The sequence below is a fragment of the Gallinula chloropus genome (assembly GCF_964237585.1).
Source record: "Gallinula chloropus genome assembly, chromosome: 2".
NCBI lineage: Eukaryota > Metazoa > Chordata > Aves > Gruiformes > Rallidae > Gallinula > Gallinula chloropus.
In genome coordinates, this window is record NC_140086.1 from 49,541,858 (window position 1) to 49,558,991 (window position 17,134).

General features: G+C 38.5%; 1 protein-coding gene across 3 annotated transcripts in view; it reads left to right on the top strand.

Annotated features, from left to right (window-relative positions):
* SS18 (SS18 subunit of BAF chromatin remodeling complex) overlaps nucleotides 1-17,134 on the top strand; it is a 44,065-nt gene that overhangs the window by 3,036 nt on the left and 23,895 nt on the right. For all 3 annotated transcript variants that reach the window (XM_084260066.1, XM_084260067.1, XM_084260068.1), the window contains exons 2-4: nucleotides 146-222; nucleotides 2,052-2,136; nucleotides 15,048-15,201. In XM_084260066.1, the coding sequence (XP_084116192.1) occupies nucleotides 146-222; nucleotides 2,052-2,136; nucleotides 15,048-15,201 (316 nt within the window). The remainder of the gene's footprint in view (nucleotides 1-145; nucleotides 223-2,051; nucleotides 2,137-15,047; nucleotides 15,202-17,134) is intronic.

A 17,134-nucleotide genomic window follows, 5' to 3' on the forward strand; every position in this document is an offset into this window, starting at 1 on the left:
GTGTTCTGTCAATTACTGCTTTATGTAGAACTTTCTGGAATACTGCTTTTTTTGTTTGTTTTCAAAAACTCTGGGGAGATTATCTTTTCTTTTTTTTCCCCCATAAAGAACATGAAACTTACCTGAAGCTTCTTTATCGTTTCAGATGTTGGATGAAAATAACCATCTTATTCAGTGCATAATGGACTATCAGAACAAAGGAAAGACCTCTGAATGCTCTCAGTAAGACATTAATCCAAATCTACTGTGGACTGGGTGAATTTCCATCTAGATCACCATTCTTGATTTGTTTAGCTCACCTTGTTTGTGAACTGTACTGTGAAGAATAGGAAAATATTGCTGCAGATACTACCCTTGAAATTGAAATTTTGCTGTATGGCTGTTGCTTCTGTCTCTGAAATGCTGCAGCTGCAAGTTGATGTCATGAGTATGACACTCATAAAAATGGGGACTGTATAAGCAAGACCTGTTTCCTCTGCATCATAATTATACTTTGGGAAAGATGTGGTGTCTTTCTCAAACCTTTCAAAATCGTGTAGGAATGGACGTTCTTCCTGACAGCACGTTTAAAAACTACCTGCTTATCACTTGCCCAAGAATACATAAGCTGGTCTTAAAAGTTTGGCTTGCCCGTGTGGACTTGCTGTCTAGTGGGGGTCTCTGGAGAGTCATCAGAGATAATTGTTGGAACATGTGGGTTAAGGAAATGTTTTTCCATTACTATTTTCTGGCATGGGGTCATCATGGTACCCGTGTGATTGGAGAAATGCTCAGTTATGTGACGGATGGGGCATCACAGTATGGCTGTTGAGAACTGATACTTTGGGGGGAGGAGGGTGTCCATAAATGGTACTTCTGCTTTAGGGGAATACTTTTACCATAGCACAGTTAACTGTATTAAGCTATATGGGGGCATGTAGTTATGTGTTTGTAATCTGTTCATGCTTTCAGGGTTATTCTTGTGACCATGGGTTAGCTGTTGAGACCTTGGAATGTGGTTCGGTGGCAGAAAAATGATTCCCTAGCAAACTTGCAAAGCTCAGGGTCATGATAAATGTTTGCCCTGCTCTTGGTCACATTGTCTATGATAACTTGCATCTGGGGACACGATATGTGCTTTCTTTCCATAGAATCCTAGAATATCCTGAGTTGGAAGAGACCCACAAGGATCATCAAGTCCAACTCCTGGCTCCACACAGGGCCAGACAAGTCAGAGCATGCGACTGAGTGTGTCTTCCAGATGCTTCTGGAACTCGGTCCAGCTCGGTGCTGTGACCACTTACCTGGGGAGGCTGTGTCAGTCCCTGACCACCCTCTTAGTAAAGAACCTCTATCTAATATCCAGCCTAAACATTCCCTGTTGCAGCTTCATACTGGTTCCCTCAGGTTCCATTACTGGTCACCAAAGAGAGGAGGTCGGTGCCTGCCCCTTTGCTCCCCTTCGTCAGGAAGCCATAGACCGCCCTGAGGTCTCCCCTCAGTGTTCTCCTCTTCAGGCTGAACAAACCAAGGGACTTCAGCCTCTTCTCATAAAACTTCCCCTCTAGACCCTTCACCATCCTCATTGTGCTCCTCTGGACATTCCCCAATATTTTTATGTCCCTCTTTTACTGTGGCACCGAAAACTGCACACAGTACTCAAGGTGAGGCTGCACCAGCGCAGTGTAGAGTGGGAAAATCACCTCCCTGTCAGTCTGGCAATGCTGTGCTTGTTGCACCCTTTCCTTAAAGTTTGTGATGGAAATTATACCAGCCACACACACACTCTACGTGTCTCCTGATAACTTAGCTTGGGGCAGGAGGTGAAATAGGTGAGACCAGTGTCAGCCACCTTTAGGTTTCGTAATACGGCAGAAGATAAGGCACAGATTTGATACATTGGGAAAGAGTGAGTAATAGGTGAAAGAAAAGGCTTATGATTCCTAGTAATAATATGCTTGCAAGTCTCTTATGTTTTTTACATGGATAGCTTTCTTAAAGTGTGTAGAATTAAATTCTCATGTTACTGTATTTGTGACTTAAGATCTTTTTTTTTGCTTTTGTTTTGATAGGTACCAGCAGATGCTGCACACAAACTTGGTTTACCTAGCTACTATAGCTGACTCCAACCAGAACATGCAGTCTCTACTTCCAGCAGTAAGTACAGAATAGTGTAAAAGTAGGGAATAGATTTCATTTGGGCTCCTTGAGGGGAAAAAAAACACAAACAGAAGTGTTTGAGGCAGTAACCAAACATTTAGCCTCTGCTTTACAGTGAATGCAAGATGCAGTTGTTGCTTCGTGCTGTATCGGGAGTCTAGTAATCTCACTGCATAGGTCTTGGCTTAAAATCTGACTTGTTTAATTGAAGACTGATATCCTGAAATAACCTGTGTATGGCACATTTATCTGGTCTGCCCTACAGTCTTTATTTTTTTTCCTCTCCCCTCCTTAACTAAGAAGTCTAGGTGTGTGGCTTTCAGTCAGCTCCTACAACGGTACTCTGGCTTTGCCCTTATGCTCAGGAAAGGTGAGGGAGTGGGGCTTTTGGTTTTTCCCCCCCCGTACTGTAATATCATCCATTCTTTTGCCTCAGTGGAACGAGGCTGGGTAAATCTCTGCTTTTCTGTACTCTAGGTGTCTCTTAATTTTTTTGCTTTCTCCTGTATCACAAAACGACCTCTTTTTTTAATTTTAAAAGTGGATAATATGCAAGAAATAAGTTTGCATGGGTTTAAATTGAAACACTGCATTGCTTTACAAATGAAGGATTTCTTGGATAATACATGCTGCCTTTTTTTTCTTTTTTAATCTGGAGTTTTCTGAATATGTATTCCTGAACTTTACTTGATAAAATGCATCCATTTTCTCCCTCTTTCCATTGTTTATGGAGCAGTAAGGAAAGATAACAACAAACACTATCTGTTTGCTCTTTGTGTTAATCAGAAAGCTTGGGGAGTTCATTGTGAGAAACACGAGGAAGCTCTTTGTTTTTTGGTAATAAGACTTTTCTTGAATTAATATAGTCTTGATTCATTTCTGTAATATGAAGCTAAAAAGAATGTCTATAAAACAGCCATTCCTAGCTACTAGTTTTCACCAACTGAAATTGTATTACTTTTTCTTTGGTCTCTGGAGAAGTGTTCTCCAATCATTGCTACAAGCGAAGCATCCTTTCAAGTTGGTACCTAGAGGACTATAGAAACAGTGCTTCATTACGTCCAACCTGTTGTGCCTGTGGAGGCTTCTCTTTTTATAAATCCGTGTTTGTAGCTGAGGGGGAGGGAAAGAAACCTTTAAGAGGGCTCTGTGTATTACTCAACTAATATGTTTTTGGAGGCTTAATTCATATCCTGGTTCTGATGACAGCTGGAAATTAATTTGACCTTGTCCTAGTCCCTGTTGAACAGCCCTGTTCTTCCAGTTGAAGGTGGTGACATTCTCTTCCTAAAATAAAATGAAGATAGGGTTGGGAAAGACTTGTGCAGACCAGACTGAAGTGCATTTCTGATTGTGAATGTAAGGAGTATTCCCCACTAGTGAGAAAATAGCATAGTGTTTTTTGTTTGTGGGGGGTAGGGGATGTTGGACACACGTATCCCCTTTCAGAAACTGGGGCAGGGCATATAAATAGCTGCTTATTTTTTCTTTTAAACTATAATACAAATATTCAGTCTTACCGAAGTGCAGATGCTGTGACCTACCAAGTCAAATCTTTGAAGATTTGCCGGAAATGTGGTAACATAATCAGATAAAATTATTTTGTTGGGACTTTCAGAAAAAAATATTTTGTAAATTCTTCCCAGCTTCCTGTCAAGTTTTAGCCAGAATAATTTGGAAATTTGAGCTACTGCTTTTTTCAGTGCAAGATAAACTACTTCATACTCTCTTCCTTTATTGGCTTTCCATTTAAGAGCTCACAAGGCTCAAGTTGTCTTGGAAGTATTATGTTTCTCTTCACCATGCTTCTGTATCAGCTGTTGAACAGTCTTACTAAATTCGTGGGTTGTGGGTGGCAACAGCTAAATATGGAGCACGATACCATGTATGCAAACACCTACTATTTTTGATAGTAAAATACTTTGATATTACCATATTACCACTGAAGTAGTTTCCCACGTAACGTAGGAGGGCTTGTGGCTGTATAGCTTCTGAAGCTGGATTATATCTGATCTATCCATATCAGTAAGACCGTTCCAGTAAACTATACTTTGTTTATATCTCACCCTGTTTTGTTTTATCAGGTAAATAAGCTCTCAACAAATATCAGGACTAGTAGTTTAAAAAAATCTTTTGTGTGCTAAAAAGTAGTTGAAAATATTGCTGTTCAGATAGCACTCCTACTGATAAAAAGAGCTAAATAATCAGGTTCGCTGAAGTTATTAATGTAAGTTAAAGTGGCTTGGGCCTGATAACCTTGTATTCTCTCACAGTGGCCCTTAGACATAGTGCTTCGTATTGCTGGGAAAAATGCTTGTGGTATGTTCTCCCTCATGTTGTCTGTTAGGATGACTCAAGATAAGTTACTGCCTCCTTCCTGTCTTTTGTATTGGACCTAAATGTTGGGTTTCTGAATATAAAAAAAGTCAGGTTCTGTGCCTGTGTCCACATCGTGTAGAATGTACTATTCATTTCAGCAAAGTCTGGAATTGGCTGCAGAGAGTAACATCAATCTTACATAAAAGAAAACCAGAGTGAACCAGCAGTGTTGTGCAGGGAAATGCTTCTATAAATGGGGCTGGGAAGCGAGGAAAAGGCAAAATAGATGAAGCAAGCATTGCAAGGTGTGGGCAAAAGGAGCTATGAAAGATTTTGAAACTCCAGTGTAACAACAGAGCTCCTGTTTTTGTGTGCGTGGTAAATATAGACCATAAAATTATGACTGTTGGAGCAAAAGGCGGCTTTTCACACCAGAAGATGAAAGAAGTGCAAGGTTAATCTCGAGTCAACCAGTCTTTTCTCAGCCATGGGAACAGCCTTGCTAAAGACAGACCTGCATTGTCATCCCAGCTGGATGAGAGTTGCTGCTAAGTCAGCACATGAAGTTGATACAACTCTTTACTCTCACTTTCTGAGTTATGGCAGGTATTCTCTTTCTTGGACAGCAGTGGAAAGTCTGTTTATCACCACCATGTGGGTAGGCTAGCTTCCCAGTAAGGGCTAGTATGATGAGGAACACAATGCTGCTGCATCCTTTTGATTTTCACTGGTGCTACTTTTGAGGGACACAACAGCAAAATATTGGTCTCCTTGAAACGTAGAGAGTAAAGATACAATTAGAGTTAGTTACTGGGACTTTAAGTGATTTTTTTTTTTCTTGCTTCAGATGCTTCTCTCCAAACTACTGTTTTTTGTAGGGGTTACAACCTCCCTTAATCATAGACTCACAGAATGCATTAGGTTGGAAGGGTCATCTAGTCTAACCTTTCAGCAGAAAGCAGGGACATCTTCAACTAGATCAGATTGCTCAAAGCTCCATCAAGCCTGACCTTGAATGGCTCCAGGGATAGGGCCTCTATCACCCCTCTAGATAACCTGTGCCAGGGCCTCGCTGCCCTCACAGCAAAGATCTTCTGCCTAATGTCTAATCTAAACCTACCCTGCTCTAGTTTTAAAACCATTGCCCCTCGTCCTAGCACTACATACCCTTGCAAGCAATCCCTCTCCAGCTTTCCTGCAGGTCCTTTAAGGTACTGGAAGGACATTATCTTTGTAGGAAAGGTGCTCCATCTATGCTGTTTCCAAACTTGTCGCACAGATTAAGGTGGAGTCCATGCCAGTTTAGTTGTAAAATACTTCTATATACAATGCTGATTGCTTTTAATAAACACCCAGTGTCAGCAAACACTGAAATGTTGGTTACTCCAAAGAAAATGCTTCAAAAGGTAGAACCATTTAACATCATTGTTAGTGCCTGACTGAAACTTTTCTTCAAGTTACTGTCAGACAGTTGCTTGGTGTTTCATTGGTTTTTTTCTATATGGAGTGGTTTTGTGTGGCTGGGTTTGTTTTTAGCTACAGAGTTCAGTTGACTAAATAGGAATCTTCAATGTAAGCATGGTTTTTCTCAATCAGTGGAGATTCGTTGAGTACTTAAATATCCTTTAGTACTTCTCAAAGGAATGATATTTAGTGCTTTAAGATATTTGTGATTAGTTTGTAGAAACATTTCACTGTTAGGAACTGAACAGTGCGCTGTTTTTTAGTAGTCTTCTAAACATAAAACTTACCTAAAGTATTTAATTGAATTATCTTGATACTGCTGCTTTTTTTTACAAAAAAAAAAAAAGATGGCATCCAGAAAGACACATATGGCTCAGTTTTAATAGCTTAGAATAAAACATTCAAATAAAGCTCCTGTTGCTGAAGATGAGAGGAATCCTAAATTAATAACATTTTTGTCCAGTTATGTAACAAATACTTGGGAAAGTCTGATAACTGGTAGTAAAGGAGAATATCTGTTAGTGGTATCTGTTTTCTTGCTGATCACAGCTGGCATCGGTTTTTAAACCTCTGGCTTAGTTGAGTGTGTATTGAATGGTACTGCGCTGATTAAATGAGTTTTAAAGTGGATACACCAAGCACTGTGGTGCACTGCTTTGTACTGGCCTTTCAGAACACCAGTCCATGCCAAGTTCAAGTTCAGCTATTTGTAAACTGAATGAATAAGAGAACAGAGCTAAATAAAGGTTGGATGTTTCCTGTCAAGGGGCAAGTGAGCTATTGGTAAGTGAAGCTTGGATTTTGAAGAATAATTGCCCTAATTAAATGTTTATTACACAGTTTTAAAAAAATTATACTTTCTAAAGACTTCTTAAAGAGAAACATTAGGTAGTGGACTTATTGAGAAAGAGGGGGAAAATGTGGCTTTTGTATCCACCATATCATGCAAGTATACTCCCAAGGAGGATTTCTAGACCATATCACTAACAGTGGTTGTGTTCTTCAAAACAAGAATCTTGAATGCTTCTGTTTGATGTGGAATTTCATGTTAAAATAACTTAACCAAAAGAGCAACCTTCCTGCTGATCTTTAAATGAAAGGCAAGTACAGCCACTGTGGTTGGAAAGGGTAAATGATATTAAGCTTCACATTCCTGTATTGGTATTGGAAACTATCAAGCTAGTGCAAATCCATGATTGATAAAAGCTAACTTATTCCTATCTTCCTTGAAGAACATAATTTCTTAAATTATTCCCCCCAACTCTTCATATTCTACCTCTTTGTTTGCTATGTTAATTTTGCATAAGAAAATATTTCCCATGTTGTGTGGGGTAAGCCTCCTTTGGTAATAGTCGCTAGCCCATGGTTTGATTAGACTTTGTCACTAGAGATGTAGGACACATGGGTAAAGTACCACCTTTTTCTAAGAATTTGGTGTTCCTGCTGTGTTTGAGTGACCTCAGAGACTCAGCACTTTGAACAAACTGGTAAAACTTCTCCTAAAGCTGTATGGTGTGATGGGTCTGCTGGAGATGAGATTGAATTCTTTATTACTATCAGTAGCCTGGTTCTTGGGTATAGCTGCAGTAGCCAGTCATAAAAGCAATGCATTATAATCTAGCTGTGTAAGTACTTGCAGAGAGGTCTGGTGTGTCTGTATCACTTCACTGTCTTTGCTTCAAGGCCAGGGTATGATTGTCTCTGTCCATTCTCTTTCTTTGAGGTTTTTGGGTGCTGTTTGACTTCTGACCTCTCAGTGAACACCCTGATTGCCTACATGTTCATTGTATGTAAAAATGTGGTTATGGGTTATTAGCTGAAAGAGAACTAGTTTTACAAATACCTGCTCAGATTATTTCTTTTTTTTTTTTTTTTTTTTTTTTTTGTGGTGGAGCACAAGAGAACCCATTCATCTTTTGTATCAGGAAACTGAAAAACAACTCCTTATAGGAATGAAATCTTGGAAGATTGTCGGTAGTAAAAATTTTTTGGAAGACTTAAACGCAAAACAACCAACTTTGCTATGATTTAAGTTTTGTTGGTTATTCCTCCACTAGCCTATTTGTTGAATGTCTAACACCACCAGTCCTTGTGTGGATATACATCTTCTGGGACTAACACTGTCACCCTGCTTTAGGAAAAGAGACTTAGGTATGCTGCAGTTCAAAAATAGTTCTCAGATTGTGGATCCTCTTGTTTATCCATGTATGCCATAGTGTTAGGATGAAAAATGCTTTTCCATGTTGTTTGTTTTGCTCCAGAGAGGCTTTTAAATACTGGGAAGAAGTTTGGCTGAAGTTTCGATTTCCTTTCAATGGTCAAATACTGTTCCAGTGCTCTGGCTGCCCAGAGGGGGTGTGGAGTCTCCTTCTCTGGAGATATTCAAGACCCATCTGGATGCCTACCTGTTACCTGTCCTAGAGAACCTGCTTTGGCAGGGGGGATGGACCCGATGATCTCTGGAGGTCCCTTCCACCCCCCACAATTCTGTGATGAACCAGTCCAGATGAATTATGTGGAAAGGCTAATATTTTCATTCTGGATTAGTTCAGATTAACCACAGGGCTATGTAACTGGCTGTGGTGGTGCAACTGAAAGAGTACTAATGGGAAATGGAGAGCAGCTGAGACAGCAGCTCTATTAAAATTAAAATAAGAGTCAGAGTATGATCATTGTGGTTGTTAGCATGTTAGGAGTGAATTCTTCACCCATGAAGGTACTTAACTTTAAATAAGAGTATCACCCTGAGTTCTGTAAGCTACTTTGCATGTATTGCTAATCAGGTGTGTCCACATGGGGAGCTAGTGCACTGTACACAAAAAACCTACTTATGTAGCTTACTAACTTCTGCAGCCAACACAAAAAGCGGTAAAAGTAGCTGCCAGTTTGGATAGGAGTATGTTCTACAGTGGAATTATTTCATACCTGAAGCAGTGATTTGCCTTTCTGTAGTACAGTATCTGCACAACAAAGACTTGGTTCAACGCTAGGCAGTTTGCTGAGAGCTGGACCAGGCAGACTGTAAGATAGATTCCGAGTCCTTTAGCCTGTATCGTTTTGCTGTCTCCCTAGTGAAGTGCTCTGAGGGTTCTGCAGGATTTTTCCTGCTTTAATTGAGTTTACATAAGGCATTCTAACTGGAATAGAGGTGGAATTTTTCTCTTAGGTTACTAAATGCAAGCAAAACCTGTAAATATTGGACCAGACATTAAGTCATCTTAAAAGCTGAAGAGGCAGGAGGTAAACAGCTGTGGAGCAGAACGCTCGTGCTTTTGAGGAAAGGCATGAACTGCTTTTTTCGGGGGAATTACAGAGGACCTCTGAAGCTGTCTAATTTCTGTAGCTCAGTAATCCCCTAAATTAACGTCCATAGCTAACGTATTCCTGGTCATTTAAAACAAAAGTCTGAATTTGTATCAAATTGTTTAATTTTTGATTTAAATAATTCCTAGTTACATCAAGTGAAGAATTTTGTGTGAATATTTTTAAGTATCAGAAGAGCTGTTGCTATGCAGACAGTAAATACTTCAGGGTTAAATATTCTGGTGGTTAAAATTATGTTGAAGAGATACGAGTTGAAGCAACTAAAGATTTGATTTTTCTGTAAAATAGTGCACAATGTGATACTTAACATTTTGTTCAAATACTAAGTCAGAATTTCTCTGATTTTTAAATATACTGATTTAGAAAGCGGGTTTTTTTAGTCTAACTTTAAAATTCCTTACTGCTAGTGTCACAACTGGTACTCTGATAGTGGGAGCACAAATTCCGTTTGTAATTCACTGTTTAGATGTTTCTGTAAATGCTTTCCAAATAGAGATCCTTCTTAGCCCAATATTACACTTGCTGAGAATTGATAGAGTATCTTTATTTTTTTTTTTTAATTTAAGATATTCTCAGTAATAGAATAGCCTGCACCTTGTAGAAGATGTGTAACCTAATGAAATAAATCTCACCTCTTTCCAATCTCAAAAATGTATTCCTTCATGATCTTATTTCCCAGCCTGATACCTCAGTAAGTGCTTTGCAGGTGCTGTCTCCACCGATCAACAGAGTACTGGTCCCTAGGACTGGGACAGGTCTCTGGTATGAGCAAGGTGGAGTACCTCCTGGGATGGGTTATTTTGCTTTGCAGAAAATGGTATTTGAGAATTGAAAACAAAGATGATTGATCAAATCCTGAGTTAGACCTTCTCTTAGAAAGATCAGAAAACTTTTGTGTTTGCGTTCCATGTAGGTTTTAATTGTTATTCTGAGAGAATTTCAACAGAATTGTATTTTTGATAGTGTACTTTAAATAGCTATTGCTATTTGTATTGATTAGCAATACTGTGATTTAGTGTGCTTAACAGTATTTCCTCTCTTTCACATTTTATTGATGACTGAGTTGGTATTCCATCTCAGTTTTTGTAACAACAGAAGTTTTATAATCAGATCTTTCAATCTGCTATTGATAAGAAAAAATCTGGTAGGGTAGGGGAGAAATGATAATTGAAAGTTCCAGCTGTACAGTTCTACCATGGTAGCTTTTACTGTGTACTGTCTTGCATTTGATCTAATTTTTTATTTAAAAGAAAGTCCACTTAAGAAAACCAAACAGTTTGGCTATTGCTTGAAGTGTATGTTTTCAAGGGCCTTTTGAGTTTAGTAGGATTTTATTTACTGAAAGTTGTCAGTTAAAATATAATGGTGTGTTTTCATGTCCTTTTTGGTTACAACTGCAGGTCAGTTTCAGCCTTATTCCAGTTCACATTTCCAGAGTTGGACAATATAGCTCAGAATTTTTTTATGCTCTGATAAATTTTAAATGCTCATAGCAGCTACAAATTCTAATCTGTGTGTTTGGGGAAGTGAGCCAAAAATTAGTGTTGAGCAAGTGAAGCTATATCTAACATCTAGTTGTTTAATTCGCTTTTTTACCAATCAGTAAGAATTTAGCATTTTCTACTTCATAATTGGCATCAAATCAGCTATGATTTTAATTTCCATTCCTTTCACTCATCCAGCAGAAGGAAGGACCTTCCCTTGGTTTTGTTAACCTGACTATATTTGGATGTCACTTTGCTCTTCATATCTAGACTGAATGGGTAGGATACAGGTTGGGTAACTTTACTTTTACAAAGAGCGGGGAGTTTCTGTTTCTCTTCTAATTTTGTTAGTATTTGGCTTCGGAATACTGTGTGGTCATCTTGTATTTTTAAAAGGTTTTATCATGTGTAGTGCATATTATGGGGAGTAGTAAATTTCCCTAACTTATGTGAAGAAGAAGGAAGGTTAAGTGAGTTAAGTGATGCAGGTTTTGTGGCTTTTCTTTTTTTTTTTTTTAAATTAAAGATAATTTCAAAGAAATTTATTGCCTGTAAAAGCCTGGATGAACCCTGGTAGAAATAGGGAAGTTGCCATTTAAAAACAGTTTGTTCTTCTTTTCTTCTGGCTGTGGCCAGTAGAAAAATACTCTGGAGGAATTTCACTGAGGAATAATTATATCTGCAGGAGACGTTTCTTTTTAATTACTCTCAGGTAGTGATTAGTTTATGACCCTGACATGAAGGCTTGTAACACACTTTTAAAATACCTAATGTAATAGAACTGTTTCAGTTGCATGTATGTATGTGTAATTATCTCTGAATCTTATTTAAACTTTGTTCTAGTGTCTTGTGTTGATGAATTCATCAGGTTTATGTGATTTATCTGGTGTCTTGTATGTTTAATGTTGTTCCTCAATTCATTGACCATTCTCTTGGGGTTTTCTTTGTTGTTAAGGCATAAATTGGATTATCTATTTCTTGCATGTATTGCACGTTAAATTGTATTTCTGTCATATCCTCTTAGTTTAATTTCCTTTCCATGTTAAAAAAACCCCAAAAAACAAACACCAAGACAACCTTTATCCTTTTAACTTGTTTCAGGCAAAAGACACTCAAATCTTTAATCCCTGGTTGCTTGTCTTTGGAATTCTTCTACTTTTACACTGTATTTTTGTGAGTGATTTCCTTGAATTGAGCATGTATCATGATTGTGTATACCATGTTATTTTTTGTTGCATGTTGTACCCTACTTTTGATCTTTTTAGTACTGCAGATAATTAGAAAGTGAACACAAGTATTTTGAATAGTTTTTATGGATTATTTTATAGGTTATTTTTTTAATTATTACTTTCAACTGAATCATTTGGGCAGTATTTTTAATTAGCTACAATAGGAGTTTCTCCTTTCTGAAAGAAAGGGTGGTTCAAAACTCAGTGCAAATGGTGAATATCTACCCATGTTGAATTTCTTGTGGCACCATTCTGCTTATTCTTTCTTCCATGGTTTTCAGTGATAATTGTCACAACATCTTCAAATGTTGATATTTGCTAAGAAATGTTTTTCACTTCTATATGCTCCTTTATTCTTTGGACTTCATGTAAGGCTGTTGCTTATTTCTTCGCTTTGGGCAGTTTCTGATCAATGAAACTGTACTTGTGGACGACATTTTTCAAAATGGCTTTATCAAAAAACTCATATTGAGAAATTTTTGTTCAATTTACAGCTAAGTGGTTTAACTTGAATATTTGAAAATTTCTAGTAGATTAGAAAGATAGGACTTAAAGATAGAATTTGTCTACATTTACACTTTACTAATTCAGGTTTTCTATCATCCTCTATTTTAATCAATTTATCTGTAGCTTGGGGAACAACAGATTTGATTCCTAGAATTGGTCTGACCATATTTTTTTTTTTTAATAAGAGGTACAATGTTGACCTGCTAGTCATTTTACAGGACAGAAATCCTAACTTCTTTAGCAGCTTGGACCACTCTCTTGCATTATTCTCAGGAATCTGCAATGGGTTCAAACAAATGTTTGGGCTGTCTCCATATCCAGAAGCTCTGCTTGCTGCTAAATTGTTTTCTGGTGGTACCTTTTTAGGTGTTGGGTTGGTTTTTTTTTTTTTACTTCCTTGGTTCTTTCAGTTCCCTGTGGTTTGTGAAGTTGGGATTTGAAAAATCCTTAATACTACTTTTTCCTGTGTCCTTGAATGCTTGCACTATCAGTGTGTGTTTTTGATCACTGCAGTTGTTGTCTTACTGTTAATAGCTGTTTTGAAAACTACCAGAATAAATTTCAGAGATGGAATATATAGTTTTGTCACAACCTCTGGAGTTTTTTGTCCATCTTTCCCGGCCCATGTTTGTGCAGTAAAACCTGCAAGATAGCCAAAAACTATGTGAGATAAAATAATTTTAGTATTTTATAGTGTTTTTTCATTATCAGCATGTGTTGTGAACACTGGAGTCACTAATGATGTATAAGTGGAATCTAAAAAGTTCATCTGAATTCTGGAAACATTTCAGCTTGGCTGTGCTTTGGCATTTCTCTTGTTGCTGCTGTGGGGCTGCTGTTCCGCTCTGAGCCTGAGCTGCTTATGTGGAGGTATCAAGCATGTTGGTTTTGCTGGTATTCAAAAAAATAATTTCTAAATAAAACCGGATTCTTTGTTTTCTTGTTTGTTTGTTCCTCTGAATCAGTTTTAGATAATCTATTAAAGTGAAAAAGTATGATGAAGGTGAGCTTTTGCAGGTGAAGGCAAGGAAGACATAGCTGAAGCAACCTTGCTTTGGTTGCTTGCTAATGGAGGAAGATCAAGCAAAACAGAGTAGCATTCCACTCATGCTGTTCAGAGAGAAGGGCTGCCTCTGTCTTACTTTTTCCACCTTCTGCTATAGGATGACAAACTTACAAATAGTTCTCTTCCATTGTGGAGGAGTGTGAAGAAGCTGTCTACTTTCTTATGTTTTCCTTAATTTTCTTCATTCCTCCTGCTAAAAATAAACCCCCAAACAACAAAAGCCCACAACTTTTTGCTAATTTCTTGAGGAATTTTTAAAATTGCAGAATACATGGTTGATGTATTTAAATGTCAAGGAAATAAATTAGTACTGTGCCCTCTATCCCTGGCAAGTGTATACATGTGTGTATTACCCTGATGATGATGTGTTCTCCAAGGCTAGAAAGCAGTTCCCATGTTACTCGTGTTTGGAAAGAGTTAGTCTTTGCAACTGTATTATGTCCTGTTTTTCTGCACTTCCTATGAGTAGGTGTAGGTATAAGGGGGGAATAGGCTAGGCAAGAAATAAGGGATCATCCTTCTTGCTTGTTGCTGTCTCATGGGGAAGGGTTTGGATGAATAGTTACATCCTGAAAAGTCAGAGACCCAGGCATTGGCTCTCAGATGATTTTTTTTATTCCCCTGGAAGCATTTGGCTAAGGTATGTGAGGAGGAGTGTACAGTCCCACAGGTGTTTTTAATAGGAAAATGAAGCTGGCTACTAGCAGTTTCTGTGTCTCCTTATGTTGCTGTGAGTAGAACCTATATAGTAAATTCCCTCTCGTATTTACTGTTTTTCTTGCTCTCCCTCTTTGAACTCTCAAGGTTATTCTGTTATTTTCCTCACAATTTCATTAGGAAATTTGCCAAAAACATCCTTTCTAGGCAGCTGTCTCTGGACCTTTGGAGGCCAGCACTAATGTGCTTGCAGTCTGTAGGGGGTGTTTGGCACGAAACTATGAACTAGGTCTTCAGTGTGTTGGGAGGGGAAAGGGGAAGGGATCGCAAACGTTTCACCACACCCAGGTGCAAATTTCAGCTGGGTCTGCAAGTATTCAGAGGGTTTTGTCTCTTCTTGTACCTGTTCTGTCCTGGTGCACAGTCTGTTCGTGGCAACACGTTGTTGATGTGAGAGAATTGTAGTGGAAGAGTTATTTTCCTGTTCACCAAATGTCGCTTTGAAGGAGAGCTTTTGTGGCGAGGTGAGGGAGCGACTCCAGCCATCTTAAACTGTTCAGATATAATTTTTTAATGAGGCATTGATTTGTATTTTTTTTTAAATTTTGAAGCAGCACTGGAAGGTGCTGTGGTGTTGTCTGCATGTAATACTCCGGGTAAAATTGATTGAAATATTAACTGTTTTGCCAAAATTAATATTGGGAGGAGATTCCCATGTCAGAAAGAGCAAGGACTGTGTTTCAGTGCTTGCTTTCGTAGCCCAGTTTAACAATATAGGCAACTGCTGTACCATATGTACATATAATGTATTTGTCAGACTAACTGCTTCTCGTGTTTGACTAAACTGTCTCCTTTCAGCCACCCACACAGAATATGCCTATGGGTCCAGGAGGGATGAGTCAGAGCGGCCCTCCCCCACCTCCGCGCTCGCACAACATGTCTTCAGATGGTATGGTAGGTGGGGGCCCTCCTGCACCACACATGCAAAACCAGATGAACGGCCAGATGCCTGGTAAGTTTTTCTCCTCTAAGACATTAACACCAGCGTTGCCTGGCAACTGAAACGACATGGGGGCTCAAGGGATACTAGATTGTTGATGACAAAACTGCTTTGAATGCCCCCGAGTACAAGCTCTCTTAGAGTTTGTTAGCTACAGAGCTACGTGACCTGTATTCAGTGTTTATCAGGCTGCCCTTGGGCTTTGATGTAGCTGACACACAGCATTCCTCTGATGAACAGAACTGGCTAAATTTAGTCTGTTTGAAACCGTGCAGTACAGCTGGCTTTAGAAGGCTTATTGGGGAAAGGTAGTGGCCTGTGGCTGAGTGAACACAAATCCTTCCATAAAAAGATAATGTGAAATAATCGTAACTAAAGAATCAGATAAAATAAAATAGATACATCTTAAAGAGGGCATTTCAAATGTGAGTAAATGTTTAAAAAAAAATAAAATCACCTTCTGTATAAAAGTCATCCAGCTTCCACTAATCCTCTGTGTTCTTTATTATTGAAGATATGTTGAATCGTAAGGGATTTGTAAAGAAATGGCCTCCAGATTATTATTCTAGGTGTAAATTTTAAGTCAGTTTTTATGCCATCCTGTTTTGTAATAAAAATAAAAGTGCTTGAGAAGTCAGAAACAAAGCAGTGAAACAAGATGATAAAATTCCACATTGTACCTACTAGTACTGGCTTTGGGGTAACTATTCCCTTTAGCAGTCAGATCAGAATGGAGTAGACCTTGGAAAAGCTTGCTTCTTTATATAGAGGCTATTTTCCAGAACTTCCACTCATAAAGTCATACTGCCTATTTCATGTGAATTGGCTTTCAGCTTAGAATTGCATTCCCAGGATTGCTTTTGTTCAGGACCCCTTCCTTTTTTTTTCATGGAGGAACTTTTCATACAGAAGCTCTTTAAGGTATTGATAAAGAAAGGAAGCTGCAGTCCAAGGATACTTGAGCATTCTTCTCTCTGTGGTCATGAGGATAAGCCCCAGTAAACAAATACACAAAACTTCATATGAAGTAAAACATAGGATTGCTGTAGTATCTAATTTCAGTGCAAGGCTTGGATAAAATGGATTCAGCAGTGACAGCTTTCTGAGAAGAGTACCTGAATAGCCTCCAGAGGCCACGTGTAAGAAAAGATGTAGAGCAGGAGTTAGTTTCATCATACGTGTTGTGGTCATTGCTCTTTGCACTTCCAGAGGCAGGCAATATATGCTGCTGCTGCCTAAGTAGGGCAAAGATACTCTGTTTGTGGAGTTCTCTATCATCTAAGATCCATCAGCTCCCATGGAGGATAGCATTGCCTCTCACAAATCAGTCTCTTTGACCCTCTAGTGTAATCATGTTATTGTTACTATAATGATCCTTTTCCAGGGAGAAGGATTACGAAGTCACAATGTGAGCATAATGACTTCACTACAGAGCCATGGGGGAGAAAAGTCACTCCTTAAACATACATATTTTGTAATTAGATAGAATAAGAAAAGAGCCCTTACAAAAGTATGTGAAAGGTAAATAGGTTTGTTTTGGTATTCACCTAGACAGATACTTAGAGATTCCAACTAAGCTTTAATTTAGCCTTTCTTCCAACATACTCCTTCTTTTGAATGTCTGTTCTTTCCCTTCTCTGTTTTAAGTTGTCTCCAAGGATGTGAAGATAAGCAGCTTAGGATGAGGGCATCTTTAATATCTGAAAGGCATGCTAAAATAATTTCATAGTTAGGTGTTGGAAAAAGGCAAACAGAATCATCTTGTTAAGTGGATAGTGCAATGGGTTTTTCCAAGTGTTTGCTAGACTGACGCTATGCAGGCCTTTCCATGTGTCAGGGATACATGATTGTAGTGATTTCTGTAGTGTATGCGTTTGTTTTCTGTTTATAGGGCACTTACTCTGAAGTTACGTAGACACTTTGCACTAGAAGCCGTATACAAAAC